This window comes from Cervus canadensis, chromosome 20 (genome assembly GCF_019320065.1).
Source record: "Cervus canadensis isolate Bull #8, Minnesota chromosome 20, ASM1932006v1, whole genome shotgun sequence".
Classification (NCBI taxonomy): Eukaryota; Metazoa; Chordata; class Mammalia; order Artiodactyla; family Cervidae; genus Cervus; species Cervus canadensis.
In genome coordinates this window covers 49975712-49998703 of record NC_057405.1, presented here as the reverse complement: position 1 = coordinate 49998703, position 22992 = coordinate 49975712, and the positions used below count along the sequence as shown (strand labels likewise).

The following is a 22992-nucleotide window of genomic DNA, read 5'->3' as shown; positions in this document are numbered from 1 at the left end:
TAACACAATAAGTTAACTCCAAGTGGGTTAAAGGCTTGCACGTAAGGCCTGGAACTGTAAGACTGCTGCTTCAAGAAAAGAGAGAAAAAAGCTCTTTGACATTGATCTTGGGAATGATTATTGGATATGACACCAAAAGCCCATGAAACAGAAGTGGAAAAAAAGCTTCCACACAGCAAAAGAAATAGCAGAATGAGAACGTTACCTGTAGGAGAAGATATTAGCAAGCCATCTATCTGATAAGTTAATATCCACACAAGTCAAAAGCAACACACACACATAACACAAAAGCCAAACCAAAAACAAAACAACAAAAAATGGACAGAGGACTAGAATAGACATTTTTTCAAAGAAGGCATGCAAATGACCCCCAAGTACAGTAAAAGATATTTAACTTCACTAATCAGCAGGGAAATGCAAGTCATAATCACAATGAGGTATCCCCTTACAGCTGTTAGATTGACTTGTTATCAAAAAAGACGAGCGATGACAAGTATGGGTGAGGATGTGGAGAAAAGGGATCTTTTGTGCACTGTTGTGAGCTGGTGTTGTGAGCTGGGAATGTAAACGTGTACTGCCACTATGGAAATGGTTTGAAGGTCTCCCAAAAAGTTAAAAATAGAACTACCATATGATGCAGCCGTTCTACTTATGGGTATAAATCAGAAGGAACTGCAATCATTATCTTGAAGAGAGATTGCTCTCTGATGTTCTTTGCAGCTTTATTCACAATAGCTAAGATATGGAGACAACCCTGAGTGTTCACCAAGAAATGAATGGACCAAAAAAATGTGGCATATGTGTAGAGTAGAATATTATTCAGCCATAAAAAATGGAAATTCAGCCTTTTCCCACAATAGGAATGGACCTTGAGGTCATTATGCTAAGTGAAATAAGTCAGAAAAGAAAAGACAAATACTGTTATGTTCTCACTTCTGTATGGAGGAAGAAGAGCCAAACTTAAGAAAGAAAGAGAGTACAATGTTGGTTGCCAGGAACTTAGGGATAAGGGAAATGGGAAAATGTTGGTTAAAGTATGCAAACTTGTAGATGTAAGATGAATGTGTTCTGGGGACCTGATGTACAGTGCAGTGAGTATAGTTAACATTCCTGTGTTATATCCTTGAAAGTTGTTAAGAGAGCAGATCTTAAATATTATCACCACACACACGCACACACACACACACACTCAAACACAAAAGTAATATGAAGTGAGGGGAAGAAAGTGTTAACTGACCTCATTGTGGTAATCGTTTTATAATATGTATGTGTATCAAATCATCACATTGTGCATTTAAGTTTGTATATGTTACATGTCAGAAATAATGCAATAGACAAAAAAGGTAAGGAGAGGTAAAGTGATTTCTCCTAGGTCACAATGTTTTAAAAGGCAAAAGATTATGTTTATGTTAGTTACCAGATGAAGTGGTTCTAGCAAGGCTTAGGTCTTTTGCTTTAGCTGTCAAATGGATGGAGCATTTTAAATTGAATATACCAAATTGTTGACACAATAGTGGTGTATAGCATCTCAACCATGCCATTTTACCAGTGGTTTGGCTAAAATTGGAACCATTTGGAATAATGATTTTTACACTCCTAAAGGAATAAAGTACATGTATTGAGAGAAGTTTGAGTTGACAGTAAAAATATTGACAGTTAACCCATGCCCTAATACAAGAGCAGATGGAAATGTCTTGCATGAGTTCCAATTCATTAAGCAAATGTGACACTTTATTTTCTAGCCATTTTTGTTCAGGGAATTAGAGTAATGAAATGGTAATATAAATGAAGTCATTTCTCACTGTGCTGAAAGTATAGAAAACAAAATGCTAAAATGGATTTTTAAGGTTTGGTAGTATAGTTTTCTTATATCTGAAAATTTTTATTTTAAAATTTAGTTGTTACCACATTATTAGCTTTGTAGTATACTTTGTAGCTTTCTTAACATTTATCAATTGTAAGCTTATTTTATATTTTAATGTAATATGAATTTACAATTTAGAAGAATTGTTGCTTTTGAAAACACATGGGAATGTTTTTTAGGATTTTCAGTTAAAGAGTTGTTAGTGAGTGATCCCTGAGCATATTTGTAAGATATATCTTGGATTGTTTTAAATTGTCATTTTTCAAAGTAGAAGTTATGTTTAAATTATTGGAATATAAAAGATGTTAATTAATGCATAGTGAATGTTTCAAACCATTTTAGATCTTAAAATTCATTATACATCTGTTTATACTTAATTCCAGTAGCATATTTTTTTCAATGTAACATTTGATGTGGCTTCAATATTACCATTTAACTCTAGCAAATTAAACTATGTAACTTCAGATTCATAGTATTTTGCACCTTAGATATGAATGCCTTAATCTATTTCATTATAGTTTGCCAATTAATGTTATATTGAAATACAAATGCTAAATTTTGTGGTTGACATAGTTTATTTCAAAGTGATCGTGATATCTCTAATAATGCAACAGATTATCCTGATAAACTTGGATTATGTATTTATTAAGAAGTATGTGATTTGCATTCTAAAAAAATAAGATCACCCTTCCCGTAAGCAACTTCAAAACAGACATGAGAGTAATAGCACAACAAAAATGTTGAACAAATCTGACTCCCATCTCATTTAACTGCTTCACGAAATAGTTGAATTTTGATTATCATCAGGCTCTATAATCTGATATACTGGCTAAGAAAAAACTTCAGTTTTTGACTTGTTACCTCACATGTTAAATATATACTAGTGTAATATTTCCATAGTAGGAGGTTTATTAAACTTGTCTTTTTCTCTGCCATAGTATGCTTTTAGAGGACACAAGCCAATTCAACATGTAGAAAGCAAATAGATTTATAATCACAGCTCACGTCAAATGGTCTCTTCTAGGAACTTAAGTACCCTGGGCTCACCTTCTGCTCTGGGTACCCTGGGCCTCCGGTGACTCATTGTTTTTATTGCTATTATGTGCCAGTTATGCTGTGGTATGTGTATTGTTTTTTGGAATAAAGAGCTGCATGTATTAGTTGATATTAAAGGTGGTAGTTTTTTAAAACTGTGTATCAATAGTAAAGTTTCCTCCAAATTTGGAGAAGTATAGACAGGTGACCATTCCTAGAGTAGATTCCTGGGATCCTTTTCATTTCCTTTTAATGCTTTGTTCACTTGTTTTTATCCCTTTTCAAATGAAAGCCATTATCAGTACACACTTGTTTAAAAGATAGTGTCATTTTTTTTTAATATTGTAAGATACATTTTAAATATGCTTGTGTAATTTGTACACTTTACAGTACAATTTACTGACAGACTACCTTCACTGAGTTTTAAATAACTGCTTAATATCACAACTTATAGCGAAGTGACTGTTGTATATAGGGAATCAGATATCATTCTGGGTATCTTTAACACCTTTTATTTGATCTGTATACAAGTGGTCAATCATATTTCTTTTTGAATGACAGTGAAAATTTAAGTAATATATGATCTTTTTCCTCTTTTAAATTTATCTTTTCTTGTGTTATAGATGCTTGTGACCACACCAGAAAAATGGGATGTAGTAACAAGAAAGAGTGTTGGAGATGTAGCTCTTTCCCAAATTGTAAAGCTCCTTATTCTTGATGAAGTCCATTTACTGCATGAAGACAGAGGACCAGTATTAGAAAGCATAGTGGCACGAACTTTACGGCAGGTAAGAGGAAGTTATATGTATGCTTATTTTGAGGGGTAAGTTTTTTAAACTTTAATCTTGCATTCAAAGAAATATTAACATGTGTTGTGTATGGGGAAAAAGATCATTTTAGTGTGGATAAACCTATAGGTATTTCATTTTTATGTTAAAAGTACCTGATTGTTCTTCTTTTCAAGTCTCATTTCATTGAAGTCTCTTTAAATTAACCAAAATAAATACAGGAAAACTTCGAAACCTGTGTTTTGTATCTATTATTGACAAAGCAGTATTACACTTGATCTTAGCCAAAAGACCGAGAAGCAGTTGACTAAACAATGTTAACATAATGGTAGAACATAGGACACTGTTAGTGGTTCATCCAGTTTTCTCCATGCCTAAACTCTCCCTGCTGAAAAGGGAGTGAGAATCCTCTGACTGCCGAGGTCCAGCTTGTGGATTAATCAGCAGTCTCATCCACTCATCCCTGGTAGTTAAGCTGGTAAAGAATCCGCCCGCAATGCAGGAGACCCCAGTTCGATTCCTGGGTCAGAAAGATCCCCTGGAGAAAGAGTAGGCTACCCACGCCAGGATTCTTGGACTTCCCTGGTGACTCAGCTGGTAAAGAATCCACCTGCAATGTGGGAGGCCTGGGTTCCATCCCTGGGTTGGTAAGATCCCCTGGAGAAGGGAAAGGCTACCCACTCCAATATTCTGGCCTGGAGAATTCCATGGACTGCACAGTCCATGAGGTCACAAAGAGTTGAACACAACTGAGCGACTTTCACTTTCACATCCACTCAGTGACCTCTTCCAGCACAAGATCCAGTCACTTGCCATCTTCTTTTTTATTTTAAATATTTACCCTGGGAAAAAAGCACTTCCTTGCCAGTATCACCTAAGTCTCTGCATGTAGTCCATATCTCTCTGCTGACTTCTAGTCCTGTCCAAACATAGTTGGTATTTCTACTTTGATATTCCAAAGACATCTCTTGCTAAACATGTCAGAAACTCTGTCTTTTCTCCCATATATTTATATAGGGCATCACAATTCACTCAGTTCTCAAGCCCAAATTAAGTGTGTGGGAGTGGCCTCCAAGTGTTCCTTCTTCTTCAACACTGTGCCTCACCCCAGTAACTAGATAGACATAAATTCTTTCACATTTCCTATCTTGAATAGCTGTCATCTAGATCTCGCTATGGGAATTTAAACAAAAAAGGGAGTACAGAACTTATGAAGTTTATGTTGCATTTTCAAATATTTTAAAATAATGTATTTTAATCTGGTAAATATACCATAAAATTCTAGATGAATTAATGATTTAACTATATCAGACAAAACTCAGTGTATTAAAGAGAGCATTTTGAAAATAACCTTGGCGTGGATACACTCTATGCAAAGTGCAAAACTCCAAAGGCTATAAAGGAAACATGTGACTCATTTGAATATGCATTAAAAACTTTTGACCAGTAAAGTTACCTCCATAAAGATAAAATGTAAGAATAATAGAAATTATTTGTCACACATAAAATAAGCTTAGATGTCCTTTGTACTTAAAAGGTTATTGTAAACTAATAAATATTTGTTGTTCAGTAACTAAGTCTTGTCCTACTCTTTGCAAACCCATGGACTGCATCATGTCAGGCTCCTCTATCCTTCACTATCTCCACGAGTTTGCTCAAATTCATGTCCACTGAGTCAGTGATGCTATCTAACCATCTCATCCAATGCCACCCTCTTCTTTTGCTTTCAGTCTTTCCCAGCATCAGTCTTTTCCAATGACTCAGCTCTTGGCATCTGGGTGGCCCAAGTATTGGAGCTTCAGCATCAGTCCTTCCAATGATTATCCAGGACTGATTTCCTTTAGGATTGACTGGTTTGATCTCCTTGCTGTCCAAGGGACCCTCCAGAGTCTTCTCTAGCACCACAATTTGAACATCAATTCTTCAGCATTCAGCCTTTATGGTCCAACTCTTACATCCATACATGACTACTGGAAAAACCATAGCTTTGACTGTATGGATCTTTGCTGGCAAAGTGATGTCTATGCTTTTTAATATGCTGTCTAGGTTTCTCATAGCTTTCCTTCCAAGAAGTAAGCATCTTTTAATTTCATGGCTGCAGTCACCATCTGCAGTGGTTTTGGAGCCCAAGAAAATAGAGTCTGTCACTGTTTCAGTTGTTTCCCCATCTGTTTGCCATGAAGTGAGGGGACCAGATGCCATGGCCTTAGTTTTTTGAATGTTGAGTTTCAAGCCAGCCTTTTCACCAAGACTCTTTCATCAAGAGTCTTTTTAGTTCCTCTTCATCTTCTGCCATTAGAGTGGCAGGACCATCTGCATATCTGAGGTTGTTGATAGTAAGAGATGTAAGTTTTTTTAAAATTTGGAAAAAGCACTTTACAGTGGAAATAAAAATACTTAAAATCATAGAAAAGAAGCTTAAAAATAATCCAGATTAGCTTGAGACATTCCTCTTCCATTAGATTGGCAAAAGTGAAAAAAAAATGTAATTTGAAAACTCTCACTGAACTATGCTTTTCCTCCTAGAGTTCTATCCTATGGAAATAATAGCACAGAAACATAAATATAGTAACACCAGTATTCAGTGATGCTTTCTTGTTAATGCAGAATATATTGGAAACAATCCAAATGATCAACAAAAGAAAATATGATTGAATAAATACTATTGCTGCTGCTGCTGCTGCTAAGTCGCTTCAGTCGTGTCTGACTCTGTGCAACCCCATAGATGGCAGCCCACCAGGCTCCTCCATCCATGGGATTTTCCAGGCAAGAGTACTGGAGTGGGTTGCCATTGCCTTCTCTGAATAAATCCTATTACAGTCATCAAATAAAATGCTACTTTGCAGTCTTTTAAGAAGAATGAGACAGAGCTATAAGAACCAGACTTAAAAGATATCCAGGTTATAATTTTCATTTGAAAGACAAGCTGGGTCCTGTATATAGCACAATCCCAGTGGGGGATAAAGGCGATATATTCTCATTCACTCATTTACTGAACATCTGTTAACTACCTGCTGTGTGCTAGCTTCATGGTTCTAGGTGGTGTGGATGTAGTTAACAAATTTCTTGCCTCCATTTAGATTTTTAAGCTGGGGTAGAGTAGGGTGCATAGATGTGAAAGCATATGAAACAACAGTAAAAGTGGTTTTATAGTAGGGATGGAATTAGAGGACTCTTTAGGACATGTCCACTTTTTACCATATAAAAATATGTGCATACAGACACACAGACACAGAATACAAAGAGTTGAAATATTCAAGTAGGCACACAAAAATCAAAGATTTTAGCTAATACTCAACTTAGAACAGCGTCAAGAATACATGTGGTTGTGAAAAGTCTGCAGCTGCCGCCGCTGTTCTCTTCTCTTGCTCTGGCAGTTCGTTTACTTGTGAAGTCTTGAAAAGAATCATTCAGGGCATCATTTATGCAAAAGAGAGCTATTTTGATCATGAGATTTTTAAATAAAAATGTTAACAGCTTTATTGAGGTATGATTGACATAGAAAGCAGTGAATATGATTAGCATATGGGGTAAGTGAGTTTGTGGTTAACAGAAGGTACTACTTCCCATGGTGATACTTCCTGATCATAAGATGTTTTGACTTGGTACCTTGATATGTACATAGCTTAGTGATGTTTTTCAGGGAGCCCAGGCCACATGAGTCCATACATTCCTGGTTTGTTTGCATTGAGCTATCTGGAGAGACCATGTCCATCAGCTAAAAGCGTTACAAACGTAAGGCTTTCCTGCAACTATAGAGCATTAGAGGTCAAGTAAATACCATTAGTATAATTGCCAAGAGGACTATCAGCAGCATGTTTTCAAGGGAGTTTGACCAGGGCATCTTTCTTTCTTGAGCACTCCCAACTGAGGGAGAAAATAGATTGCAAGGGTGCTGCTGTATACACATACACACAGACACGCACATTATGTACCGTATATACTGGGAGGCACTCATTAAAATTCATAAATATCTTGTAAATTATAAATGTTCAATAGTATAATTTTCTATATGTAGTTTATAAACTATATGATGTAAAATGTATAAAGTTATATATTATGTTTTTAATTATATGTAGTGCAATTGGAAACGGCATCCCACTCCAGTGTTCTTGCCTAGAGAATCCTGTGGACAGAGGAGCCTGGCGGGCTGCCATCTATGGGGTCGCACAGAGTCGGACACGACTGAAGCGACTTAGCAGCAGCAGCAGCAGTGCGATTATAAATATATTATTAGAAGATACAGGAACATATAATATGTTGTTTGTAATATGGATATATAATATGTAAATATCCCCGGTAATGCTGCTGTAAAGAATCACCTGCAATGCAGGAGACCCCCGTTCGATTCCCGGGTCGGGAAGATCCCCTAGAGAAGGGATAGACTACCCATTCCAGTATTCTTGGGCTTCCCTGGTGGCTCAGATGGTAAAGAATCCACCTGCAAAGCAGGAGATCTGGGTTCAATCCCTGGGTTGGGAAGATCCGCTAGAGGAGGGCATAGCTACCCACTCCAGTATTCTTGCCTGGAGAATCCCATGGACAGAGGAGCCTGGTGGGCTACGGTCCATGGGGTCACAAAGAGTCAGACATGACTGAGCAACTCAGCACAGCACAGCGATATTTAAATATATAATGTATTAATTCATCCTATACATGAGCATCTTCATAATATAGCCAAATTCCAATTGTATAGTTTATCAGTACTATGCTCATAAACCTTTGCTGACTTGCTGTTTGTTTATCTTAAGAAAAATGTTTAAATACCTTAGCTGGACATAAAAGTCTACTAAAACCCTGATCTATTTGTCTAATTTTAACTTTTCCATTCTATTCCTTAGTTACTTAGGTTCCAACCACACAGAACCAAATTTTTTCCTTCCCCAGTATTTTTTCCAATGCCTCTTTTTTTCCCATCTCTTTCGGAGATGAAACTAATCTCCCTTAAATCAGAATGTATCTTTATTTTATGAGATTAAGGGTTATAAATGCAGAATTGTATGTTATCACTCCACAGATCTATCTGTTGAAAACCTACTGTTCTTTAGAATCTGCCCAGAATCACTTCTTCTATGAAGTGTTTCCTAGTTCACCGCTCGGCATGAATTCCACCTTTTCTGTGTTCCCTCTGTATTCCCTTTCTTTGCACATTTTTAGCACTTACTACAGTCTTCCTTATAATTTCACAACTTGTGATAGTTAATTCTGTCTTTATTTGTGGCCCTCACTAGATTTTAATCTCCTTGACAGAATGATCTATATGATTCTCCTCATATTTCCAGTGTATTAGTGCAGGGCAGAGCAGTGCTCATAAATATTTTTATAAAAAGCGAAGTTCCTATTTTTATTTGTTCTTGTGATTATCAGACATTCCCAGTAGATGGCAGTGCTTCACATGGCACTTTGTAACTAGCATGGACACACCATAGGGAGCTTTTCTAATGCGATGTAGATTCTGTTCAGGTTCTAAAATTACATGATGGGATTAGGTACTAAATTCACAACATCCTTGGCATGAGAGAGATTTGGAAAAGAGAAAAGTAGAGTAAAAGCCAAATCTGTTGTATTTAACAGTGTTGAACTAACATTAGTTGTTTTAACTAAATTTACTTTCAATGAGTAGGGAGACTTTGTCCAGACTTAGATTTTATGTGAGAGAAAATGCTATAAAAATTTGCTGCCTATTTTTTGGGCTAATGATAAAGAAGAAACTGTAAAATGTTAGCTTTTTTTAGTTTTCAACTATTAATATTTTCAGATTACTCTGTATAGTGTGTAGAGTTTCAAGATGTGGTTTAAGACATAAAGTTTCAAATTATCCATGTTTAAAGGAAAATATTTCTCATACAAACTTATGAGCATAACAGATTATTTTTAGATTAAAAAGATAACAGTAGTTTTAAAATGGGGGTTTAGCAGAAAAATATCTCTAGTGTTTGCAAGGTGTCGTGTATTTAACATCAAAAGACGTTAAAAATATACTCAATAACTTTTGTGTTGAATGATTTTAATACTAACAGTCACTTTCATATCCTTTCAAATCACCACCAGTAGTAAATAGAACTATGGTATAATTAAAATTATTCTAGGGGACTTCCCTGGTGGTCCCATGACTAGGACTCCATGCTCCCAATGCAGGGGCCCTGTGTTCAATCCCTGGTCAGGGAGCTATATCCTACATGCCACAACTAAAAATTCCTACATGCTGCAACTAAAAGATCCTGCCTGCAGCAATGAAGAGCAAGGTCATATGTGCCACAAATAAGATGTAGTACAGCCAAATAAGTAAATGTACTTCAAGATAGCATTCTAATTACTGTAAAGGAGTCTAGTTATAATACGTAAAGGAGACTTCTTAAATAACAGATAGGGACATCAGTTCCCCTTACTTAGGGTTCCTTGACTTGGGTTGGATTTGCTTGGGAAGCTATGTGTGTATCTCATAGTGTTTTATTAATCCTCAAATAAGCCCAGATATAACCCATTACAGTGAGTAAGCAGATTCATTTTTGTCCTACTTACAGAATGATTTTGGAAGGGACAGGGCCACATTTTCTCTTAGTTCTTGTAAGTGATATTTGTGTCAGGGAGTGCGGGACCTTGGATTTTCCCAGCCCGTGTATGCACTGTATTGAAATATCCAAGGTGAAATCCAATGTTGGGAGCTGCTCACTTAGGTATAGTAACTTGAAGATACCAACATGAGGCAAGCAACTTTTGACTAAGAAGGTCATAAAAACCTGAAAAAAATAACTAAAATATTTGCTCAAATAAGTATATCCCATGAATCCCCTTATTTTATGATAGCAAGAACATTAAACATTCCTAGATTTAAAAAAATAATAGTACTGTATAGTTTTTTGTTACAGATTGAGAATCTTTTTTAATGGATTCTCTCATAAAGGAATTTGGTTGAAGTTGATTAGCTTACCAAATTCATTCCAAGTCATGTGTACTTAAATCACATCAGAGGTGTTCAAACTTTTTCCCAGGTAAGAAGCCCTTTTTTAAATTAGACTTTAACATGGAAGCCTAGTAAATATATAAAAATATAGGATGAGATGGTTAGATAGCATCACCCACTCAGTGGACGTGAATTTGAGCAAACTCTGGGAGACAGTGAAGGACAGGGAAGCCTGGTGTGCTGCACTCCATGGGATAGCAAAGAGTTGGACACAGCTGAGCTATTGAACAACAACAGCAAAATACAATAGAAATTTAGAAAGAAATTCTATATGATAAAAAACTATATATTCCTATCTACATACAAACACACTTATATGTGTGTATATATAGATAGATATAGACACACATACACACATACCTTCTACACTTTGAATTTGATAAGTTGATATAAAACCCAACCATTTGAAAGACTATTCTTCTGACACTCAGAGCTCAGTAAGTGCTCATGGAAGGAAAAGGGAGAGTGAAACTCTTATTAGAAAATAATGAAAGCTTACTTAGTACAGACGAATTTATAAGTCAGAGTTCAAAGTATGCTCTAAAAGGAAACATGTGTAGGGACTATAATAAGTTAATTATTAAATTTTAACTGCTAGATAATATTAAATAGAATGCTAAAAAATGGAAAAATACCAAAGTTGAAAAAATAAAATTAAATGCAAGATAGAAAAACAATAAACTAGATTTATTAACTTGAGTCCTATAAAAATATTTTTAAAGCTAGTTTTTAAAAAAGTAAAATAAGCTTAGAACAAATCTAATCACAAATAAGTAGAAAACCTATGAGTAAACAGAATTAGAAAGGATAAAGAAATTTTACAGAATGTTTAGAAATGAAAAAAGGTGAGAATACTGTAAGCTGTAAAAATGTAATTGAACAAGAATGGGGTAGTGTCCTGGGTTCATAAACAGTAAAATGGAGAAGCATCTTGGCACGCAAGGTTTCTCACAATGGTTTCTCCGTTTCTGTTACCGGTACCCTAGTGTTGCCAAGCGCAGCGTCTTAAACGCCTCTCCCTGGCCTGCGTTTCTAACCACTCTTCTCTTAGGAAACAGCTGTCATCTCTCTTCACTGTTCCCACAGTTTTTAGGAGGTGCTACTGTTCATGGGATACATTGCAGTGATTTTTGTGTGTGCTTTTTCAGACCCTAAACCCCTGCTTTCCCTGCACTGCATTAAAAGCGTAATAAATGACTGGCAAACAAATTAATCAATGTTATCAGCAGTGTTTAGCAGCATAATTAAAATATTACACCCTAGCAGTGAACACAGGAGGATGGCAAGAATTAACATCGACATTTTAGGAATCAGTGAACTCAAATGGACTGGAATCAGCAAACTTAATTCAGATGACCATTATATCTGCTACTGTGGGCAAGAATCCCTTAGAAGAAATGGAGTAGCCCTCATAGTCAACAAAGAATCTGAAATGCAGTACTTGGGTGCAGTCTCAAAAATGACAGAATGATCTCTGTTCATTTCCAAGGCAAACCATTCAATATCATGGTAATCCAAGTCTATACCGCAACCACTAAAGCCAAAGAAGGTGAAGTTGAACAAGTCTGTGACGACCTACAAGACCTTCTAGAACTAATCCCAAAAAAAGATGTGCTTTTCATCACAGGGGACTAGAATGCCAAAGTAGGAGGTCAAGAGATACCTGGGTTGTCAGGCAAGTTTGGCCTTAGAGTACAAAATGAAGCAGGGCAAAGGCTAACAGAGTTTTGCCAAGAGAACACTCCAGTCATAGCAAGCTCCCTCTTCCAACAACACAAGAGACGAGTCTGCACATGGACATCACCAGATGATCAATACCAAAATTAGATTGATTATATTATTTGCAGTCAAAGATGGAGAAGCTCTATACAATCAGCAAAAACAAGACCTGGGGCTGACTGTGGATCACATCATGAACTCCTTATTGCAAAATTCAGACTTAATAAGAAAGTAGGCAAAATCGCTGGACCATTCAGGTATGACCTAAATCTAATCCCTTACAGTTATACAGTGGAAGTGACAAATAGATTTAAAAGATTATTTGCGATAGACAGAGTGCCTGAAGAACTATGGGTGGAGGTTCGTGACATTGTTCAGGAGGCGGTGATCAAAACCATCCCCAAGGAAAAAAATGCGAAAAGGCAAAATAGTTGTCTGAGGAGGCCTTAAAAATAGCTGAGAAAAGAGAAGTGAAAGGGAAAAGAGAAGTGAAAGGCAAAAGAGAAAAGGAAAGATATATTCACCTGAATGCAGAGTTCCAAAGAATGCCAATAAAGGACAGAAATGGTATGGACCTAACAGAAGCAGAAGGTATTAAGAAGAGGTGGCAAGAATACACAGAAGAACTATACAAAAAAGATCCTCACAACCCAGATAATCACAATGGTGTGATCACTCACCTAGAGCCAGACATCCTGGAATGCGAAATCCAGTGAGCCTTAGGAAGCATCACAAAGTTAATGGGGGTGATGGAATTCCAGTTGAGCTATTTCAGATCCTAAAAGGTGATGCTGTGAAAGTGCTGCACTCAATATGCCAGCAAATTTGGAAAACTCAGCAGTGGCCACAGGACTGGAAAAGGTCAGTTTTCATTCCAATCCCAAAGAAAGGCAATCCCAAAGAGTGCTCAAACTACCGCACAATTGCACTCATCTCACACACTAGTAAAGTAATGCTCAAAATTCTCCAAGCCAGACTTCAGCAATATCTGAACTGTGAACTTCCAGATATTCAGAAATTCAGAAAAAGCAGAGGAACCAGAGATCAAACTGCCAACATCTGCTGGATCATCGAAAAAGCAAGAGAATTCCAGAAAAACATCTACTTCTGCTTTATTGATTATACCAAAGCCTTTAACTGTGTGGATCACAACAAACTGTGGAAAATTCAAGAGATGGGAATTCCAGACCGCCTCCTGAGTAATCTGTATGCAGGTCAAGAAGCAACAGTTAGAACTGGGCATGGAACAACAGACTGGTTCCAGTTTAGGAAAGGAGTACATCAAGGCAGTGTATTGTCAGCCAGCTAATTTAACTTATATGCAGAGTACCTCATGCGGAATGCTAGACTAGATGAAGCACAAGCTGGAATCAAGATTGCCAGGGTGAATACCAATAACCTCAGATACGCAAATGGCACCACCATTATAGCAGAAAGTAAAGAGGAATTAAGGAGCATCTTGATGAGAGTGAAAGAGCTGCTTAAAGCTCAACATTCAAAAAACTAAGATCATGGCATCCGGTCCCATCACTTCATGGCAAATAGATGTGGAAACAATGGAAACAATGACAGATTTTATTTGGGAGGGCTCCAAAATCACTGCAGATGGTGACTGTGGACATGAAATTAAAAGACGCTTGCTTCTTGGAAGAAAAGTTGTGACCAGCCTAGTCAGCATACTAAAAATCCAACACATTACTTTGCTGACAAAGGTCCATACAGACGGAGTTATGGTTTTTCCAGTAGTCATGTATGGATGTGAGAGTTGGACCATAAAGAAAGGTGAGCACTGAAGAGTTGATGCTTTTGAGCTGTGGTGTTGGAGAAGACTCTTGAGAGTCCCTTGGACTGCAAGATCACACCAGTCAATCCTCAAGGAAATCAACCCTGAATATTCAGTGGAAGAACAGATGCTGAAACTGAATCTCCAGTACTTGGGCCTCCTGATGTAAAGAGTGGACTCATTGGAAAAGACCCTGATGCTGGGAAAAATTGAAGGCGGGAGGAGAATGGGACAACAGAGATTGAGTTGATTGAATGACATCACTGACTCGAAGGACCTGAGTCTAAGCAAGCTCCGGCTGTCGGTGCTAGACAGGGAAGCCTGGCGTGCTGCAGTCCATGAGGTTGCAAAGAGTCGGTTATGACTGAGAAACTGAACTGAATTGAGTGAACACAAAGAATGGAGCTTAGTACGTTCTTTGAGAATGTACTTGTGAATTTCTCCCCCCCCAAGCTTTGGCTGTTATTCCACATAAACTCTCCCTTATACACTATATCATTTTAAATTTAAATTTGTAAAACACTAGAAGAATCTGCCTTAATTATTTCAGACTTTCAAGTGTTTGTATTTAAAATGAATTTGAAATTTCTGAACTTGAGAATAAAGAGTATATACTTTAAGTGCTTGAAATTATAAGTTAACACTAAAGCCTAACACATGTCACTTGCCTTGTTACATTTTTAGGAGGAAAACAAAAGAAATCATTTAACTAATAGAATTTCCTGGTTCAGGAAATACACTAAAAGTACATTTTTAATCATTTTTTATATCATTCCACATGCCAAATTCAGGCATATTATCTTTTAGACTATGTGTTGTTATTCTCAGTACCTTTAGTGATCTTATTTTACTGCAAATATTTCATACCTTATATTACCAAAGCTTACCTTAAACTAAGTACGAATCCAGTCTTACACATTATTTAAGACTTATACACTTTATTTATGTGTTATTTAATATAATGTATAAGTTAAATAATTTATTTAATGTCTTATATGTTATTTAACTCCTGTAGGTTGAATCCACGCAGAGTATGATAAGAATTCTTGGACTGTCTGCTACCTTACCCAACTACCTCGACGTTGCTACATTTTTACATGTTAATCCCTGCATTGGACTTTTCTTCTTTGATGGCCGTTTTCGACCTGTTCCTCTTGGACAGACATTTCTAGGGGTTAAAAGTGCAAATAAGGTAAATAATTCTTTTAAAAAATTATGCTTTGCTAGAAATATTTTTGTTGATATATTGTTTAATACTTGTTTGACATTAGAGACTTCAGACCACCATTACAAATATGACAGCTTAGAAGAAAATCAAGCGCATGTCCTCAACTACATGGAGGAGAATGTCTCCTCTCCAAAAAGCTGCTTGTAACAGTTTACATTGCTGTTATCAGTGAATATTTTGTATTCTTAGGTAACAATACAAGTTATATATATATATTCAAGAAGTTATTTTGATAGGGTTGAAGACAGTGAAATAATAAAAGACTCTAGTTAAATCAGTAATATATATTATATTATTCATCTAAAATAAGTAATACATATATACAATTGAAAAATAATTTCATGATAACAACTACTAAATGAGGTGTTCTGTTTAATTTGTTGTATAATTATCATATTAATTATATATACAAACAGCATTTCTGAAATTCTTTTGAGGTGTTCCTTAAATGTTATTACCATGTACTATTGCATTATCAGGGTGCTTATTTTAGGCTTTTATAGAATCATGAAGGAATATTTTGCTTAAAATTTATACGTTTATTAAGTTTCATGACATTTGTTTCCCCCTGTGGAGCAAATAGTTTTAGGAGAAGGTTCATGGGCCATATGACCTCTTAATAAAGGAAAATGAGATAGAATCATGTGTTACTGTGTCAAACTTGGTCTTTAGTGTATTATATTACTCCTTGTCTAAAAATAATTTTGTTACTAAAATAGAGCTATTTTTACCTTCAGTTCAGTTCAGTTCAGTTCAGTTCAGTCGCTCAGTTGTGTCCTACTCTTTGCGACCCAATGAATCACAGCATGCCAGGCCTCCCTGTCCATCACCAACTCCCGGAGTTTACTCAAACTCATGCCCATCGAGTCGGTGATGCCATCCAGCCATCTCATCCTCTGTCGTCCCCTCCTCCTCCTGCCCCCAATCCCTCCAAGCATCAGGGTCTTTTCCAATGAGTCAGTTCTTTGCATCAGGTGGTCAAAGTACTGGAGTTTCAGCTTCAGCATCAGTCCTTCCAATGAACACCCAGGACTGATCTCCTTTAGGATGGACTGGTTGGATATCTTTGCAGTCCAAGGGACTCTCAAGAGTCTTCTCCAACACCACAGTTCAAAAGCATCAATTTTTTGGTGCTCAGCTTTCTTCACAGTCCAGCATGATACAACATCCATACATGACCACTGGAAAAACCATAGCCTTGACTAGATGGACCTTTGTTGGCAAAGTAATGTCTATTTTTACCTTACAATATTATAAATAAAATAGTTAGCTTAGAAAATGCTAAGAGCCAATATCACTGCAACAGTTATATACTCTATCTGCATATTAACTAAGATATGTTTAGAATTGTGGGGAACCATTTCAAATGTATACAGAAGTTCATGATATATTAATAGTTATGAAATGCATATTTTCTTTGATTGTTTCAAGTGCTTTTCGGTATTGCTGCTTTTTTTTGGTTATATCTTAAAATATATTTGATTATTTAGTTTATTTTAATGTATCATTAGAACAGATGGAGTTGTGAATAAGATTGTTCTTTCAATTTATAATTTAAATGATAGCAGATAGCAGATGATTATCACAGAAAAATATAAAGTGTTTTCAGATGCTTTCAGCCATTATAAAACTTATTTTTATCATAGAAATTGGTAATCACTTAAAGCTAATTAAATTCTAAGTATTTTCACCACAATATGTTAGCATTGTAATCATAAAAGGAATGGTGTGAGATGTTGATCTGTGGTAATTATTTAGAAGGTTCAGGAATTTGGCAAAATTTAAAAAATACTTTTATCAATATTATGTAGTATAAATAATAAACTAATTATACATATTAGTTATAAATATGCATTTTTGTCTTACTAAAATGCATTAGTTTTACACTCAGCTGCATATACAGTTGGTAACAATTAAGCGTTTCCCCAGGGTGTCGTTTAATATATTCTAACCGTTGTTAATTTGTCATTTCTTATACTAAGAAATTCTTGTAGATTTTCGAAAGTTTCTTTCAGAAGATCATGATATGATTCAGTTGTAGTGGAAGAACATGGGAAAATAGTGTCCATGACAGATCTAATTTGAAATAATGTCCTTGATCAGAATTCAGTCCAAAATTAACCAAAAAAATTATTAAGAATTTTGTTTGGAGGAGTTTTGGTGGTCTTTTGTGAGTCATTAATGGAAAGTCAATTGTCTTGTGATTATTTCATCTTACTTAATCACTAAGTCATAAGAGTTCCAGAATGTTAAAATGTTTCCTTTATTAAAACAAAGAATGTAAATTATAGTCATTTTAGATGTATAACATTTTCATCCCATGCAAAGTCTTAATCAGTGTTAAATAGAGAGACGCAAGCTTGGTCACATGCCTGCTATTTTAAAGTAACCACCTTACCTTTTTTTGGTTGGAAGTCATCTCATCATTAACAAAGAAAATGAGACCTTTTTAAAATTCATAAATTTGATACTAAATTTCCAATCAATTTGGAAAATGTTTCTGTAGAAAAATATTTACTGAACTCCATATTCATTACAGAAATAGTCATTTTTCTTACATTTTGATATTCTATGGTAATATTCTGTGATTTTGAGAGTTAGGAAAGCTCTATATTTTTTTTAAATTAATTTATTTATTTTTTCAGTGGGTTTTGTCATACATTGACATGAATCAGCAATAGATTTACACGTATTCCCCATCCCGATCCCCCCTCCCCCCTCCCTCTCCACCTGATTCCTCTGGGTCTTCCCAGTGCACCAGGCCCGAGCACTTGTCTCATGCATCCCACCTGGGCTGGAAAGCTCTATATTTTTATGGAATGAAACAGAAGAAAAAAAAAGCCTGAAGAGTGGGCTCTCTGGGGAAAACAGTGAAAAGAACCTTAAAATTATTTTAAAATATCTCTAATTAGAATATTGTTCTTAAAATTATTGTGTTTAAAAAACTTGGCATTCTTAATAAAGTTAGTACACTGAAAGTGTTGCATATGAGGTATTTTACTTGTAGTTTTTAATTACATTGTGTTTACTTCCTGTGGGTTGTTGTGTATTACGTATTGATAACTGCACTTCTTGTTTCAGCATTCTGGCTAGTCTGAAAGTAAAAGGAGATTGCTCATAATTGGTAAAGATTTTTTGTAGCTAAGCAGTTTATAATTGCTTTATTTGATATTTTACATGTTTTATAAACTTTAAGGTGCAGCAGTTGAATAACATGGATGAAGTATGCTATGAAAGTGTTTTGAAGCAAGTAAAGGCTGGACATCAGGTACACTTTATCCTGTTTTTAGAGATTGCATAATGATTAAAATTATTAATTTTTATGGTCTTAAAAGTATTCTTCAATTCTGAAATAATATCCACAGGTTTTATTTCTTAGTAATATTTTAGTCTACTAGGTAACCATTTAAGTCATAAATTTTTCAAAGATAATACTATCATTCTAATATTGATAGATCATGCTGTTTTGTTTGCCATTTTTATTAAAAAGATAAGAGAAAGAAGAATTTCATCCTTAAGATTTTAGATTATTTAAAAATACCAACCTTCTCTCACACATCAAAAATTTTAATTTATTTGCATAATGTAAGAAATTAAAATGTTTATATTACTCTTACTGTTTCATGAAATAGTAGCAATTGAAATATACATATAATAAATTTTCATATTGTTTGGATGTTAACTGCTTTTACTTTAAATTCCAAGGTTCAAGATGTTACAATCAGGATTGTTAAGAAAAATGTAGAATAATGATAATTACTTACATAACAGCTAATAAATGCCAAATTGTATATGGTTCTTCAGGTCACTTTATTTTATTATGGGATTTTTTTCTACATTGTTAGCCTTTTATGGCATGTAAAATGAAATACTTTCTGGTCCTTTGTTGAAATATTTTCTGGTCCTTTGTTTTTAAATTCATTTTAAAAGCAGTGACATCTTTTTTTTTTCCCCCAGACTAAATATTGTTTGGAGCCTCAATATATAAAACAAAGATAAACTAGAATTGAAAGTGGGATACTGCCCACTCAGCATTCTTGATGCATTTTTCCCCCCTTATAAGTTATTCCTTATAGGAATAACTTTAAGGAAAAGAAATCGTGATTAAATTGTATGAAAATATTAGTAACTTTTTAATATATTTCTTAATGATCAATAAATACCTGAAACTGCTACAATTACCTTACACTTATTGTCTCATTGATTTCTCTCAGCAGCCAATGAGGCAGACACTGTTATCCTAATTTCTCAGATAAGAAGATGAGGTGCTGTGCTGTGAAGTAACATATTGCCTTTGTTTTACTAGTGCACTTACCAATATGACCATGTAAGTGTAGCATCTTGGCTAACCATGGTCTCGTATCACTTTATTTGGATTTATTTTATAGCTTTGGTCCTCTTTGATCCTCATTAGAGAACTGCTTTGTGGGGCTGCATAATTTATCATGTACAAGTAAAGAAGTATAAAAAACCAATATTCTTTCTTTAATACAAAAATATTACCAAATACCACCAGTTTATTCTTGTCTGGAGACAGAAAAGGGCCAGATAGTAAATCTTTTAGTAAATAGTAAGTAGTAGATTTAGATAGTAAATCTTCCTTTTCTGGAAAGGGCCAGATAGTAAATACTTCAGACGTTGTGGGGCTTATGTTGCAGGTACCCACCTGTGCTATCGTAGCATGAAAGGAGCCATGGACAATAGGGGAACAACTGGGCATGGTTATGTTCCGATAAAACTTTATTTATAAGAACAGGAGCAGTTGCATTCAACTCGCAGCCTGTAGTGTACCAACCTTTGTTCTAGATTTCCTCATGACATTTATTTGTAGCAAATGTCTGATGATCCTAAAATGCTATCTTGAGAAACTTTTGGTGGCATTTCACAGGAAATCCTAAAACAAAGCAATATGTCGCATAGCCACCAGTATTTGCACCATCTTTGTAAAGTGTAATTAGCTAGATGTTACCACCATGGACATTTATTTCCAACTTTTATATTACAGATGATATCAACTATGTTATTAGCTAAGGATCTAGCTCTAGAGCCTATGCCATATTAGAAATATTCAGTAAATATTTCAATGTTTTCTCCATTAATTTTTTTTCAATTGACTTTATTTTTTAGAACAATTTTGGGTTCACAGCAAAACTGAGCAGGAAGTAGAAAGAGTTCTCATACACCCCCTACCCTGACACATGCACAACTTCCTCCACGATCAACTTATCCTCCACCGGTGTGACACTTTGGTTTCAGTCTGTGAGCTCATGTTGACACATCAGTGTCACCTAAGGTCCATCGGTTATATTAGGGTTCACTCTCGGTGTTGTACTTTCTATGGGTTTGGACAATATATCCCCCTTTATAGTGTCACACAGAAAATTTCACTGCCCTGAAAGCCCTCTCTGCTCAGCTGATTCATCCTTCCTTCCCCTTCACCACTGGTAACCATTCATCTTTTCATTGTGTCTGTAGTTTTGGTGTTCCAGAATGTCATATAGTTGGAATCATGTAAGATTGTAGCCTTTTGTAGTTTATAGCCTTTTCAGATTGGTTTCTTTCATAATACGTGTTTGAGGTAACTCCCTGCTTTTTCATGGCTTGATAGCTTGTTTTTTTTTAGCACTTAATAATATTCCTTTGTCTGGATGTACCACAATTTATGTGTACATGACAGCTTTGAACAGATTTTATGTGGACATTAGTTTTCACTTCCTTTGGGTATATACCAAGGAGTGTAATTGCAAGATCAGTATTTATTAAACTACTTCAACCTTTCTCCATATAATCTTATGTTATAAAATATGTCTTTTTAAAAAATAAAATGCAGCTTTATTCCTAAATATTGGGAAATATAATGGTTGTATCTTCTATTGTAGGTAGATAAAAGTCCAAGTAAATATATGTAAAGAATCCTGGGAAGATTATATCCTCTTCCTCTTCTGGCACAGTTTGTTCTCCGGCTGTTACAGGGGCTGACAGGTCCCTCTAGAAATCATAAAGTTCAAATGCTGGCTTGGGCATGTTTGGTCAGTAGAAATTAGATCTCACTGCCAGCCCTTTCATGATTCCATCCATTGCATTACTTTTCAGAACAATAACTGCCGTAGGGCAGGTGCTTGTAGTGGTAAATTCAGACCAGACAAAGGCGAGATGGAGTTCACAGTGCTGGTTTCTGTTTAGAAGGGACAGACTAAGCTGGGAAGCCTCAGGAGAGGCTCCAGCTGGTCAGGGGCTGGCTGCTATAAGGAGGAAGCCAGGAATGGGGAGTGTGCAAAACTAAGGCAGAAGTTGCACACATGTGTTACCTCCCGTTTTTTGTGTGAGTGTCACGGTGTCCACAGATACATGACCACCAAGCTGTCTCCTTTCTGTACACTTCGGTCTGGCTAAAAATGCACTGTGGGTGACTCTGTAAAGTGTGGTTGCAGTTTAAGTACCCACTGGAACACTTCGGTATCAGTTCCTCTCCGGATCTGTGCTCACATCCCTCTCCCAAAACAAGAAAGGAGCAGGAATACCAGGATTGTTTTCAGGTTCTCTGCCCTAAGAAGTAGAGTTTAGGCTGCAGGTCTCACCGTTTCTGTCTCAATGACTAGTGATGATGTTTGTTTTCCATAATAGTAGGACTTTCTTCAGTTCTCTACACATACCTACATATCCATTTACTTTTTTAAATTGTAAAACTAAAATAACAGTATTAAAATTTTGTTCATAGTTCTACTATTATTTTACCATTTCAAATTATTATTATAATTTTTATTCATGACCTGCTGGTCTTTTTTAATCCATTTGCACATGTACCTTTTAATTTTCCTCATTCAAACTTAATTTTAATTATTAGTTACAGCTCATTGCTAAATTATAATTACACTGTATATACAGTTTTATATTCACTGTTTTCCTTAATGAATAGTAAATATTTTTCATTGTTTCTCCATGATCTTCTCAATGTTAATGTCTGTAAAAGACAGAAGGGAGTTTTTATTCAAGTTGTAAGTTTTAGATGCTGTGTAAGTCACTTTGGACTTTTAAATCTTCATAATCTTCTGATATAAGCATTAAATCTCCTTTTGTTAAAAGAGAAAATGAGCATAAGACATGTTAAGCAGCTAGTAAAAGGTCACACCAGGGTTGAAATACAAGCTTATGTTGATAAAATACACAGCATCTTCAGTACTTTACACTGTCACTTTACCAGTAAGCCAACATCAGCTGTTCTTCTCATTATTGGACATCCCGCCATTACTGAGTACGTTAAATGTTTGCGGCTTGCTCTTATTAAAGGTGTGCTAAGTAGCTGCAGTCATGTCTGACTCTGCAACCTATGGACTGTCATCTACCAGGCTCCTACGTCCATGGGTTTCTCCAGGCAAGAATACTAGAGTAGGTTGCCATACCCTTCTCCAGGGGATCTTCCCAACCCAGGGATTGAACCTGTGTCTCTTAAGTTTCCTGCATTGATGGGTGGATTCTTTACCACTAATACCTGGGAAGTCCCTTATTAAAGATAGGGCTGCTGTAGTGATCATCTTTCTATTATTTTTTCTGTTGAAACGTTTACTTAGGGTAAGTTGTCTAAAATAAGATTATGGCACAAATGGCCACATG

At 35.7% G+C, this 22992-nt stretch overlaps 1 protein-coding gene across 1 annotated transcript in view; it reads left to right on the top strand.

The window, feature by feature from the left end:
• Positions 1-22992, top strand: part of ASCC3 (activating signal cointegrator 1 complex subunit 3) — a 255303-nt gene that overhangs the window by 122323 nt on the left and 109988 nt on the right. Inside the window, exons 11-13 of the mRNA XM_043439337.1 lie at positions 3523-3687; positions 15169-15345; positions 18578-18649. Coding sequence (XP_043295272.1) covers positions 3523-3687; positions 15169-15345; positions 18578-18649 — 414 coding nt within the window. The remainder of the gene's footprint in view (positions 1-3522; positions 3688-15168; positions 15346-18577; positions 18650-22992) is intronic.